General features: G+C 48.2%; 1 protein-coding gene across 1 annotated transcript in view; it reads right to left on the minus strand.

The window, feature by feature from the left end:
• Nucleotides 1-11,819, minus strand: part of FAM178B (family with sequence similarity 178 member B) — a 180,628-nt gene extending 168,809 nt beyond the window's left edge. Inside the window, exons 1-5 of the mRNA XM_035118861.3 lie at nt 11,427-11,819; nt 9,954-10,020; nt 6,741-7,762; nt 5,984-6,045; nt 1,825-1,947 (exon numbers count right to left, since the gene is read on the minus strand). Coding sequence (XP_034974752.2) covers nt 1,825-1,947; nt 5,984-6,045; nt 6,741-7,762; nt 9,954-10,020; nt 11,427-11,819 — 1,667 coding nt within the window. The remainder of the gene's footprint in view (nt 1-1,824; nt 1,948-5,983; nt 6,046-6,740; nt 7,763-9,953; nt 10,021-11,426) is intronic.
• Nucleotides 11,820-14,278: the final 2,459 nt, after the last annotated feature.

A 14,278-nucleotide genomic window follows, 5' to 3' on the forward strand; every position in this document is an offset into this window, starting at 1 on the left:
ACAACTTTGGCGGTTGTGGGCCTTGGAAGGAATCCTTTAGTCTAGCAATCGAAGAAGGGGTGGTGTGGTGACTCACCCCTTTTGCGACGGCAATATCAGGGTTCCCCGTTAGAGGGGTCCTGAGGGGAGTCTCTGACCACAAGAGCACAGCAGTCGGCCATAGAACTCCCCTCAGCAACGTGGAAGGGGGGCAACACACGTTTTGCCGGCTCCCCATATTCCTGATTGACTCTGTCTTGCTCAGATGCCCGGCAGGGGGCTGAGAGGGATACACGCCCAATGCCTAAGCCAACGTCTCCTACATTTGAAACCGAATAAAGTTGTGGCCATTAAATCCCAAATATGTTGTCATGTGTTTTCCTTGATCTGAGGTCTGTCTCCCGGAGTGGGGGTGGGGTGGGGGTGGGGGACTGCACCTGGGCATACAAATGTAAAATCCTTATAAATGTTGTAAGAAAATAAAGCACAATTTTAAACCAAGGTAAAGTTATAATAAAGGTGGGCAAAATAGATTAAATTACAAAGATAATACAACAATTTGATTTGTCAATTCGAATCAAAATCTGACCAAAATATTTATATAGCTAATAGCTGAAACCAAAATTGGTCAAAGACCAGTAGTCAAAATAGATAAACAAACTTGCAAAAAAGAAGTATAATACAGGCCTCCCCCCCCCTTATACGCGCGCTCTACTCACATACAACCACGTATATGCGCAGTGCTGGGAAATAATTAAATAATTCAACTCAAACCCAGAAGTGGTGGGAGAGAGCTGAAGAGTCCTTGTGGCTCACAAGGAGACCCTGTTTGGAGCCCAAAAAGGACATCATTGAAGGTGGACGAAGCCCCAAAGAGACTGGAAGCATATTGGGGCTTTGTTTAGGCTGCTCAGCCTCCCTGCCTAACAGCTGGTGTGCGGGGTGGCCCATGTGTCCTCCAGCCTGCTGCCAGCCCCAGAGCTCCAATTCTCGTGGTGGCTATTTTTGGGTACAGTATTTTTTGTATGGACTGAAGAGAGAGTGGCAGAGAGGGTACTTAAAGGGTGTTTAGAGGGTACTCCCCACGTTACGTGATTTCACTTATGTGCACAAGGGTTTGGAATGTAGCCCCCTTCACCAAGTTCACGTTTCCGGTTTCTTATTCCTTTTCAGCTCTGGCTGTGTTCACATGAGCCCCTTACAGCACAGTGAAGTTGCTGCCCCCCTGCTGCCCCCCAATGATGGGGCAAGGATGTCTCTACCATACGAGGAGGTGAACACATCTTGGCTAGAAACAAATAAAGAACAGCTTAGGGACTCCAGTTGGTGCAATGCTGATTTGAGAAATAATGTCAAACAGCAGTATTTTGTAATGAAGAACGGTATGCATATGCATTCGGGATAATGTGCTTGTGTGAACACGGATTAAAAACCCAGAACATTCCATGGAGTGCACAGTAAAAGGGGAGTGTGAAGGCAACCAGAGCCTCCGAGTTCTGTACATTCTGGGTAGTATATTCCTTCTCATGTTATACTTAGTCAGACCATGCGGTCCATCGAGCTCTGCACTGCCTACACTGACTGGCAGCAGCTCTCCAGGGTTTCAGGCAGGGATTGAATTGGGAACCTTTGGTCTGCAAGCCAGATGCTGTGGCCCCCCTGCAGCAGCACCTGCTCTCGCTATTGGCTTCCAACAGCCTGCTCGTCTTGTGTTATCTTTCCGCAGTCATCCAGCTAAACCTCGGAAGATGCTGCCCAACACCTGAAGTGCTCAAGGCGCCAAAAACAGGGCAGCCCTTCTCTGAGCGCTGAGCCCTTCCGACTCCCTGCTGCCCAGCTCATTACCTGCGGGCCTCGGGAGACAAGGTTGCATTCTCTTCCGTTGCCTCCACCAAACTGAACGAGTTGGAGAGCAGCAGTTTCTCCCCCAGGCTTCTTTCCAGCTCCTCATCTGCACGGGATTGTTCCCTAGAAAGCCACAGCAGCAGCAGCATGAGAATAGGGACCGCTGTTCCTGGGGCAGCGGGCAGAGGATTGAGTGTCATAGGTGGGCTTCATAAGGATCAGTAGACCAGCTTTGCCCAGGTTGCCAAACTCCAGGCCAGATGGCCTGCTTATTTATTATTGCATTTATATCGCATCTTTTCTCCAAAGAGCTCAAGGTGGTGCACCTCGCTTGACCCCACCCGCTCCATTGTTCTCCTCCCAACAACCCTGTGAGTTGGCTAAGCTAAGAGATGGTGGCTGGCCCAAGGTCACCCAGGGAGCTTCATGACCAAGTAGGGATCTGAACCCTGGTCTCCCAGGCCATAGTCCAACACTCTAACCGCTACACCACACTGGCTCTCGACTACAGCTTCCATCAGCCCCAGGTTAGCATGGCAATAGCATGCTGATGGGAGTTGTAGTCCAAAACATCCAGACTGGAGGGCCCCAGTTTAGGGAAGGCTGAAGCTCGAGAGCATGGAGAGTGTGTTGGAGTGGGAGCATGGCCAAAAGCCCTGGTGATGCCACATGGAGTGGGGGAAAGCACCTATTAAATCTCAGCAGTTGATGGAGAACGTGTTCATAGCTGATACAGGCACCCACTTCCTTTAAGCAAAAGAACTAGAAAACCTCAACACTATTGGAGAAACTGCTATGTAACTGGTTCATTTAGTTGTATGTGGTGGCAGCAAAACTGCTATGTTTCTTCTTTTTGGATAAAGGTGTTTCATGAGCCAAGCCTCACTGCAGAACAGACTATCTTCCTTGATCCCAAATTGCCCTTTTATCCTGCTCTGTGGCCGCCCAAGATCACATAGACCCCATTACCCACCTAAGGACTGCAGCAAAACTAACCATTGTCAAGTATTGGAAAACACTGAACACAAACTTGTTTGGGTCTCAACTTTGGGATTTAATTCTGATGGACAAATTAGTAACCCATGTTTCTAGAAAAATGGATGGGCAAGAAATTTGACACTTTTTATTAAAATTGGTATAAATTTATTAACTATGTGACAACTAAGGAACATAGTTTGATAAAAGAAGTGATGCATTAATTTAATTAAGTTCTTCTGTGGAAGTGGAGAGACGGGATTAGTTGGGGGGGGGGGTTCTGTTGTGATTCTAGATTCTCAGTTCTCTTTGCTGTATTAACATCTGGGTGTTTTTAAAAAGAAGTGGGAGAACCCAACTTCAAAATCCCTCTAGCCAAACTGGCTAGCAACTCTGGGCTCCAAAGTGCAAGATGTGGCTTGGCTCACTATCATGAGCCAGCAAGAGCTATTTTCTTAACAGGTGCCGCCACCTCCCCGCTGTGCACATCTTTGACTGTGACACAATGAGTAGACAGTACAGTTGACCAACGACAGGATGCATAGAAAGCAATGCTGCCGAGCTGCAATCCAGAAATACGCTCTGCAGCTGTTAACTCAAGCAAGAAGAGGCTGCAGTGTTGCCCACCCTTTCTTCCCTCAGTCCTGCTCCATCAGCTCTCTTCTGCTGCCACCTGCTGCAAGCATGACAGAAATCATGGGGGAGAAAGCTATCAGTGGCTACTAGCTGTGGAGGCTAAGCTCTGCCTTCACAATCAGGAGCAATGCTTCAGAATACAAGTTGCTGGAAACCCGAGGAGGGGAAAGGCATCTGGTTGGCCACAGTGAGGACAGGAACTTGCAGATGCAATCTCAGAGCCTCTGACCATAATATATGAGAATTCTTGGAGAACAAGGTTGTCCCCGTCTTCAAAGTGGGGAGAGAGGAACCAGGCAACTACCGGTCAGTCTGGTTGACGTCGATACCAGGAAAAGGCCTAGAACAGATAATTAAAGAGTCGGTCTGTGAGCAATTAGAAAAAGATGCTGTGGTTAGTAAGCGCCAGCATGGGTTTCTCAAAAGCAAGGCATGCAAGACTAATTTTATTTCTCCTTTTGATAAGAGTTACAAGCTTGATGGACTAGGGGAATGCTGTGGATGTAATGTACCTTGGTGTCCATAAGGCTTTCAACCAAGTCTCCCATGATCATCTTTCAGAGAAGCTGGTAAAATGTGGACTGGATGAGGTTACTCTTAAGCAGATTTGTAGCTTGATGCCTGACCAAACCCAAAGAGTGCTCATTAATGGTCCCTTGTCATTCTGGGGAAAAGTGGCAAGTGGGGTGCCACAGGGTGCCACCCCGCCGTTCAACATCTTTATAAACAACTTGGATGAAGGTGTTGAGGGATGCTCATCAATTTTGCAGATAACACCAAACTGGGAGACGAAGCCAAAGCCACAGAAGACAGAACTGAAATTCAAGATGACCTAAACAGATTGGAGAACTTGGCCCAAACTAACAAAATGAATTCCAATAGGGACAAATGTAAGGTTCTGCACTTAGGCAGGAAGAACCAGATGCACAAATATAGGATGGGGGACACTAGCAGTACCTGTGAAAAGGATCTAGGGGTCTTAGTGGACCACAAGCTTAACATGAGTCATCAGTGTGATGCAGGAGCAAAACATAAAAAATAAAAATGCTCATGCTATTCTAGGCTGCATCAACAGAAGTCTAGTGTCCAGGTCAAGGGAAGTAATAGCACTGCTCTGTTCTGCCTTGGTCAGACCACACCTGGAATACTACTGTGTCTAGTTCTGGGCACCAGTTTGAGATGGATGTTGCACATGGATGTTGACAAACATGTGCAGAGGAAGGTGCAGAGGAAACCAAGCCTTATGAGGAACAGTTGAAGGAGCTTGGTATGTTGAGCCCGGAAAAGAGGAGGCTGAGAGTAGATATGATAACCATCTTCAAATATCTCAAGGGCTGTCATATGGAAGAGGGAACAAGCTTGTTTTCTCCTGCTCTGGAGGGTAGGACTCAAACCAAGAAGAAGATTCCAACTAAACACCAGGAAGAACTTTCTGACGGTAGGAGCTGTTCAAGAGTGGAACAATCTCAAGAGGTTGGAGGTTTTTAAGCAGAGGTTAGAAGGCCACCAGGTCAGGGATTCTCTGGCTGTGATTCCCACATTGCAGGGGGTTGGGCTAGATGATCCTTGGTGTCCCTTCCAACTCTACAATTCTAGGATTCTAGGATGCTGGACTAGATGGGCCAGTGCCCTGATCCAACAGGCTCTTCTTAAGTTCTTGACTAAGCTGAGTCTTAGAAACCTTGATCAAGAAACCTCCCTTCCCTGATTTTAACACCCAATAAGGTCTGTATGGGTGGAGGTGGTCTTTCAGAAATTTTGGGCCTAAATGCTAGCATATGTCCACCCAGCTGAGCCTTGAGGTTCTGGGTAAAAACCTGAAAGCGAGAAGCCCAGCCACCTTTGGTTTATATCACAGCTCTTTATTCTCCTCCAATGATATGATTCCATAAAGTTACCATAAAAGCAGCCCTGAAACAGAAAAGCTCTCGGGTAGCTCTCCTGGAGCTCTCGAGATGGAGGCTTCATGGAACCACACACAGCAAGGAGGCTCTGAGATGTGCCAACCCCAGTCTCTTTCTGTGTCCTGACGGCAGGGCCCCTCTTGGCAACCTTTTCATTGGGCATTCCTGATGACTTGCCCTCATGATGGTATTGGGGTACTATACATGATTCCCCTTTCCCAGTAAAATTACCTGAGTACATGAGTTTATTGGGACAATTATACACAGTCCCACTTTCAACTCCACATGCAGAAGTTTCGGGGTGGACCTGCTGCTTCTTTCCCACTCAATCCATGTCCTGTAACTTTCTGCTGAAATTCTGTCCCTTTTCATACCTCAAGTGTTCCAGTTTTTTTGTCCCACCTCTGTTCTGCTACAGCTCAGGAGCCCCACCACCACCACCACCACCACCAATATGGCAATAAGGGGGATAACATGGGGGAAGCAGAATGAGGTGTGGATGGGTCCATTGCAGAAGACACACCAATAAACCTGAATGGAGGGGCCCACACAGCAATGAACACATGGCATGTGCAGGTTGCTTCAAGTTGTAGCTCCAAGACACAACATGCACCAGTGGGGTTCCATCCCTGAGTGAGCCTTACCTTTTCTCCTCAAGGAGCTTGTCAAGGCTGCTGAGATAACAGTCTGGCTCTGAAGAAAGGAGCTGGATGCAAAGGTGGAGGAGAAATGTGTCATTTGAGCAGATGAGGACAGAGCAGTGCTGCACAACTTGTGACCTACTAAACAGGGCTGGTGTTGGTACCTGGCATTGTGGGGCAGCTGCCAAGGACTCAGCAGGGACACATACATGACATGTACACATAAAAGCAGCAGCAACAGAATCTCAATGCTGCCCATGCAGGCCACCATTTTTGCTACATTGAAAGCATTGTAGATAATCAAAACAGCAGGTAGCTTGCAGCATAAAAAGCAGCACTGTGTCCACTGACGCCACCAGGGCATAGCTGCCAAGTTTTCCCTTTTCTCGCGAGGAAGCCTATTCAGCATAAGGGAAGATCCCTTAAAAAAAGGGATAACTTGGCAGCTATGCACCAGGGGGCTCCACCAAGAAAGGGCATTTAATACCCCCCCCTCCTTTAAATCAAGATTGGCCCGGCCACACAACCCATGGCAGCCCACACAAAAGTTCAGTCGACTTCTGTGTTATTCTCCCTGCCTTCAACTATGGGGCTTAGTCTGCATCAGACACCTGGCCTGCTGCCCTTAACGGTGTCCAGGGACCTTGTGGGGTGCTACCTCTCTGACATCACACTGGTAAGGAAGATGGGCTACTGAACCAAACTAAGCCAACTCTATGCCATTACATTCAAAACCTCTAGTCCACAGAGTGTTACCTACTGTGTAAAGTTCCTCCGAGCCCAGATCTGAATTGCTCATCTGCAGGAGGTTTCTGAGAGACACAAGGTCACTGTCATCAGCGTCTTCATCCATGTCTGAGCCCGGAGCCAGTCTCCCTGGGTCACCTGAAAGCTCATCCGGGGAGGCTGAGATGCTGGAGGATGCCATCAGGACATGGGCAGGGCTGGGAAAAGAGGGATGCTCTGGGCCTGGGTCTTCCTCTTGGTCTGAATCATAGGGCAGCCTCACTGGGTCCCCAGAAAGCTCATTGGAGGATGCCGAGGCACTGCTTCTAAGGTAGGTGGCAGGTGGTGTGGCCATTGGATGGCTAGGAGAGGGTAAGAAAGGATACTCCAGCTCTAAGGCCCTCTGGGTGCTTGTCTGGGTTTGGCCCTCCAGCGGGGCTCCTTCCAGCTGCTCACTTGCCATGTGAAAGACACTGGCCATGGGGAGGGCAGGACCAACTCTCTCTGTCTCCAGAAGGGTTGCCTTCTTTGGCTGCAGGGTCACAGGCTCTTCCAGGAGCTGTGGCTGGTCCCCAGTGGGGAAAGAGGCCTTGGCTGGGGACTCCATCATATGCAGCTCAGCTGGCTCCTGGGTGATATCAGGCATCTCCTCCAAGCTTTGGTACTCAGAGGCGGGGTCTGGGGCTGGGCTCAAGGGTGGCAGGTCGTCATTGTACAGGAATTCAATGCGGGGTGGGGACCAGTCTGGAGGGAACATGGCGTCCTCTTGATCTTCCTCCAGTGGGGAGTCTGGGTTGCCCCACAGGCTGGAGCTGTGGCTGCTGTGGGATGCCTCCTCCAGGGGAGGTGCAGGGGGAAACAAATTAGGGAGACCGTGCTGATACAAAGAGAGGCCTTGCTGCCCCTCTTTGTTCCTGCAGCTGCTGCCAGGCCCCTTCTTCTGTCCCTGGCTGGGAGTTCCCAAGAAGCCTGTGTCTCTCTTGGACAAAAAGCGGGCTGCTGATGACCTGCATTTCTGGGACCTTTTTTCAATCTGCCGCAAAGTGGTCTGAGGCTCTGCAGAAGACAGGGAGAAAGAGAGAAAGAGAAGGCGGGGAGGGGGGAGTTAATGCTCTGGCAATTAGCAGGCTAGCACAGGGGAACAAACAAACAAAAGGTGCAATGGGCAGGGAGGACTGAGCACAGAATTCAACTTTCTAAGAATTTCGGGTTTGTATGTGTGGTTAGAATCTGGCCCTAAAGGCTGCAAATATATAACCAAAAGTGCCTGGACAGTGTCAGATAAGAAGTCAGAAGCCACCGGAGGAGTGGATGGATAAGATTTCTGTGGCCAAAGGACAGGACGTCTGTGCCCTGCTAAGTTCCTTGCCCCTTCACAAGCCAAGACTCTGGTAGACTTTGGGTGAATGCTGACACAGGAGCTTGAAGGGTTTGCATAAGCCCAGGATGCAAACAGACCCCACCATTCCCGTAGGTGAAGGTCTCAAAGAACCTTCCTAAAGATTAGAAACAGAACTGTAGAGATGGAAGAGACCCCAGGAGTCATCTAGTTTAACCCTCTGCAATGCAGGAATTGCAGCTCAAGAATCCCTGTCAGACAGCCATTCAAACTGTTAAAAAACTTCCAAAGGAGGAGAGCCCATCACCTTTAGAGGAAGTCTGTTTCACAGTCAAACAGCTCTTACCGTCAGAAAGTTCTTCCTAATGTTTAGCTGGAATATTCAGCTCTCCTGAGTCAAGATTCATCCCCTTAACTAAGTTGTTTCAGCTTCAGACCTAGACACATTTGTACTGATGGAGGGCAGTTTTACGAAGTTTCGGAAATGCTATATTGTTCCACTAGATTGGTGCTTCTAAGGGCACGTGTATTTTTTGAGAGAAGTGAAAAACTCCTGGGATTCAGTAACATTTTCAAGGGGAAAGCGCCCTCTGCTGACTCCTCCTGCAATCCAAGAAGATATGCGTTTACCTTGGTGTTTTATTTACATCTCACATTTTCCCATAAGGAGCTCAAGGTGGCAGACATGGCTTTTCCCCTCCTCTTCACAACAAACCTGTGTGGCAGTGACTGTCCCAGCATCACTCAGTGAGCATAATAGCTGAGTGAGGATTTGAACCCTGATCTCCCAGCTCCTAGTCTAACAGTATAGCCACTACATTACCCTGGCCTTACATTATGCATCAAAGCTTTCCCATTCAACAGAGCCTGGGACTGCCAAACTGGAGATGGATCTTTTTCTGCTGGCTGGATTTATTTTTAAAAGCCAATACAAAACCCTTTTTGAATTGTTGGGGCATTACATTTTAAGAAATAAATTGAGTTGCGCCCGCATTTATCAGACGTATGATCCATTCCTCCCTTTCAACTATCTCCATGGGATCACAACCCACAGCAGAGATTGGATGGCCATCTGCCATGGATGCTTTAGCTGAGATTCCTACAAAAAAGCAAGAACATTGCAATAACTAGCAAGTGCTAAATACACATTCATGAGCCACTTGATGGTGATAGCATATAACCTCTGCAGAAATTCTGTGAAAACAAATCTGGAAGCAACCCCAGAATGAGGAGCTGACGTGGATGTGATGGGTTTCATAAGACGGTGTTTCCTAGCTGGCCTGTGGGGGGAACCCTTGATCCACCAAGCCTAGTCTGCCTGAGGGGCCAGAGCACTGAAGAACCACTCGGCTGAACTCACCTGCCACCAACCATTGATGAGAATCCCTAAACCCTCATTCATCACACGGACAGCAAAAGGGTGGCCAACTATGGCCACTGTTGTGCTTTCAGCATTGCCTTTGGAAAAGCAAAGGGTACCCATTAATTGCCCTGGTGTAAGATCCAGCAGAGCAGGACCTTGGAAGCAGGAAGCAGGACCTTATTGGGATTGCCCTGCCAGAAGCAATCCCTTTGCACTGTCAAAGTCACTGGTGACATTTTAGATCAAGTGTGGGAAGATGGTAGATCAAAATGTACTGGTGGATCTCTGAATGATTTGCAACAGATCAACAAATGTTTCTGACTCAGGGGCAATGAAAAAGAAACCCAACTTAAATCAGGCTGCTGAAATGTAGAGAGCTAAGGGGGGGGGAGAGAGAGAGGACTGTGTGAGCTCAGTTCAATCCCAGTCCTGAAGACCTACCTCTCAGCTCAGAGGCTCCTTGATAAATCTCAGGGCTCTAGCAAAAAGTGAAGTGTAGATCCAACAAGCCTTAAGTCTTGCCCACCTCTGTTTTAAAATATTACCTTTGGTATAGGAGAGGGATTTGCCACCTTTGGCTTCACCAGCTCTTGAGCGCCTGCGGCCGTCTTGCTGTAGGACAAAAGTGACATTCGTTCAAGGTGTGTCATTCTCAAAAGGAAGCCTCCCTGCAGCAACTTCATCGGCACTTTCTGCGGCTTTTGCACTACTGTCTTGTGTGTGCAGTTTGGCTGTCTGTGCCAGGGACAAAACTGATAGGACCCAATTCATGCTTACAGAGATCTCATTGTAATAATACGTCATGCTCTCTGGCTTGTAAGCCTTTAGCAGAAACTGCATGCATGCTCACAGGATGTCCTCTGCAAGCTAGAGGACCTATAAATGTTTAAACATTGCCTTTTTCCAACCAAAACTTGCTCAGGATGCTTGGGAATTAGAATTTGTACTGGGACATTTGTGGCACAATATACAGTGGTACCTCGAGTTACAAACGCCTCAGGTTACAAACTCCGCCAACCTGGAAGAGTTCCCTCAAGTTGAAAACTTTGCCCCAGGATGAGAACGGAAATTGTGTGCTGGTGGCGCAGCAGCAGCAAGAGGCCTCATTAGCGAAAGCACGCCTCTATGTAAGAACAGTTTCAGGTTAAGAACGGACCTCCGGAACGAATTACTGTAAGTTCGTAACTAGAGGTACCACTGTATCTACCAGCCAAGGACGACCAAGGGTTCTTGGGAGGTCTCCCTCCCAAGAAAAACACCGAGGGAAAGAGCAGCCTGGTCCCATCTAGGCAACAGCAACAGCTGCAGGGAGTTGGCTTTCTCCTCCCCACACGCTCCAGAAAGAACTCTGCTGCGACTATTAGTTGCTGTTGCCATGTAGCTGCAGAAAGGTAGGGAAGGGAAAAGACTGGCTCCTATCACAAACTGAAGAATGACTGGCTCCTATCGCAAGCTGCTAGGTAGCCACTCCACCTCCATCACAGCAAGACCACCAGCAAGTAAAGAACATTGTGGTTCCAGCTGGATGGACCCTCTGCATCCTAGCATTGTCCAACGGATCTCCCCCTCCACTGTTTCTCTACATGGAAAGCTGCCTTCCACAGGGTTGGATCCTTGGTCCATCTACTCAGTAACAAGCTTGGTACTGTCCACACTGACTGGCAGAGGTTTTCTAGCATTTTAAACAAGGAAGATTCCCAGCCCTGCCTGCAGATACTAAGGACTGAAGCTAGGACCTTCTGCCACTGAGCAGTGCCTCTTCCCTTTGCAGGTATCAGGGATGGGAGAGATTCTTGACAGAGGCTTCCAAGAGGCATTGGGCAAGACGGTCTTCTGCCCTCTCAGAGTCTAAGCCTTTCGGGCACTCTAAAAATAATACTTATTTGCACATATACCTATTTGGACTGGCAACGAAGGCAACAGCACACACCAGCCCCAGGAGTCGATCCATTAGCACACCCCCTCCCCCCCCCAAGCCCAAAATTCTAGCTTCACGTTTGGCAAGGGATTACACTCACCCTCTTGTGTGGTGCTTCCTGGGAGCCATCCGTGAGCATCAAGGGAACTGAAGAAAGAGGCGGCATGGAGAAGGGCCGGCCAATTTTCATATTTTTGGACTTCCGGAGCTGCTGGTACTCCTCCAGGCTGGACTGGAATGTAAAGCTGAAGAGGCCTGCTTTGGGCCTCCTTGAAGATGACAAGGGGATCTGGTACCACCGAAGGTCCTGCCAGGGGTTAAACAGCTCCATGCTGTAGGGCGCCTCTTTGGGGTGGGGAAGTGAAGTGACTCTGAGGGCGTCCTCCTGCGAAGGTGGATTGGGGCACATCTGCTCTGATGCATCGCTGGGTGTCCCCTGCAGGTCACTGGATGAAGAGGAGCCTCCGGGGCTTTGCTGCCCTGCCTTCTTCATGGCTAACTCTGATGTCTCCTCCAGCTTGTCCTGCCTGTTCTCTGGAGTTTCTTAAAGGAATGAGTTCAGCAGCTGGGGAAAGCAGCCTTATCTCCTGCTTTCTGGAAGGCCTCCAGCCACCTGGAGTGAGGAAAAGGGAGGCAAACAATATTTATCTTCTCGCTACAAAGAATAAATCCCACCCTACCCCCAATTTGGTGGCCTATTGCAGTCATCATCTGTCTGGTGCTTAAGCTACTTTATTTTATTTATTAAAGCATTTTTTGCCACTCATTAACAATACTATTGATTGGGATAACTTGGTGAATGGCTTATTGAAACCCTTTTGGTATGCAGAGCAAGCAGTGTTTAAACTAGTGAAACATTGGTTAGAGAAGAGACATTGCCTGTTACAATCACGCAGGGAGAAATGCTTGCAGAGAAGAAAATAGTCGTTTATTGCAGGAAATACATAACTGAGACTAGAACTAAAAACCTCTATCCAGAGTCCAGAGAAGAACAAGAAAGCCATGCTTGCTCCTTTGTTCTCTCATAGAAGAATTAAATAAATAAATAAATAATAATAACAATAATAATAATTTATTATTTATACCCCGCCCATCTGGCTGGGCCTCCCCAGCCACTCTGGGCGGCTTCCAACAAAACATTAAAATACAATAATCTATTAAACATTAAACACTTCCCTAAACAGGGCTGCCTTCAGATGTCTCCTAAAAGTCATCTTGAAGTCTGAGATAGAAGTCTGAGGAGGAAGTGGTAAACAGGATGCAACCCAAGACATGTCAGTCTTAGCAAGAAGGATAGAGAAGTAAGCTGATGGGTGAACGGGGCAGGGATAGTATGGGAATGTGGGTGCCTACCCTCTCTTTTCCAATTCAGCCCTGAGTGCTCACTGGAAGGACAGATCGTGAAGCTGAGGCTCCAATACTTTGGCCACCTCATGAGAAGAGAAGACTCCCTGGAAAAGACCCTGAGGTTGGGAAAGATGGAGGGCACAAGGAGAAGGGGACGACAGAGGACGAGATGGTTGGACGGTGTTCTCGAAGCTACCAACATGAGTTTGACCAAACTGCGGGAGGCAGTGGAAGACAGGAGTGCCTGGCGTGCTCTGGTCCATGGGGTCACGAAGAGTCGGACACGACTAAACGACAACAACAACAACAACCCTCTCTTTTGTCTTAACTCCTCTAAGCTGAGTCGCACTCAAACTCCCAACACAGCAGATGAATCCCATGAGCAACAGCCAGCATGGCCCAGGGGTCAGGGGTGATGAGAACGACAGGCCAGCCAGTCTGAAGGCCTACAGGCTTCCCCACCCCAATGTGGGCTTCGTGTTTTATTCTTGTACCTACAGCACAAATAAAAGTTTTCACTCTTGTGAATCACTCAGGAAGACAGAATAGACCATTCCTCATTGCAGGCATCTCCAGAGGTCATTTTATTACTCATCCATGCTGCTTTGTGCTCATGATGCTATTGGGACAGTCATACGTGATCCCACTTTCAATACTATTTATGTCTGCAAAGTTTGGGGGCGGTCATCCTGCTTGCTTCCAATCAGTGCATGTCCTTTAACTTTTTGCTGAAATCCCTTAACTTTTCATAACCCAATTATTGGGGGGGGGGGCTGTCCCCTTATGTTGCACTATAGCCTCTCTCAGCAGCAATAATGTGGCAGCACTAAGGAAACATTGCAGAATAAATCCATCACTAATGTACAGTACTATGATCGTGTCAGCAAGAACACGCTGCAGAATACACCTCAATGAAACACCTGTCTGGAGGGGTTGAGGACTCCAACTCCAGGATCCTACATTGCAGGGGGTTGGACTAGCTAAGCCTTTGGGCTCCTTCCCCCTCTACCATTATATGATTCTGTGACAGTTGCATTGCAGGAAACAGAACGCCAGTCTGGAGGGGGCCTGCTTCTCACTCATGTGCATTAGACTTGAATGACCAGAATACAGTGGCAGCAGCAGGGCTGGAAGCCTCCACCGCCTCATTGCAAAGCCTTCCATCAAAAAAGGACCATGGCAATGCGAGAAGAAAAAAGTTACCATAGGGCAGTTGTTTTACCACACACAGCCTTCACTTTTTGAAAGTTGAGTCTGCGAGTCTTATCTACACGCAAAAAGCAGCAACAATTGCTTGTTGCTCTTAAAAAGTCCCAAGGTCTTTCACTCTGCACCAGTGTAGGATTTTGTAGTGATAGCTTAAAATGTGGCTCCAGCATCTCTCAGCAAGGTCAGAGCCTTACTGTTCCAAGGCATTCATTTCTGGGGTCCTTGGGAATCCACCCACCAATGGAACCAGGCAGTGACAGATCAGGCAAGTTCAATTTTTTTTAAAGATTTAATAAGGAACAAATATGTGAAAACAGAGGGCTTTCAGATGATAACTTGCTGGTGTAGGACTAAAACAGTGGTTACAAAACTTTTTTGAGCCATCGTGCCCTTAGT

This window comes from Zootoca vivipara, chromosome 6, assembly GCF_965207765.1.
Source record: "Zootoca vivipara chromosome 6, rZooViv2.hap1.1, whole genome shotgun sequence".
Lineage (NCBI taxonomy): Eukaryota > Metazoa > Chordata > Lepidosauria > Squamata > Lacertidae > Zootoca > Zootoca vivipara.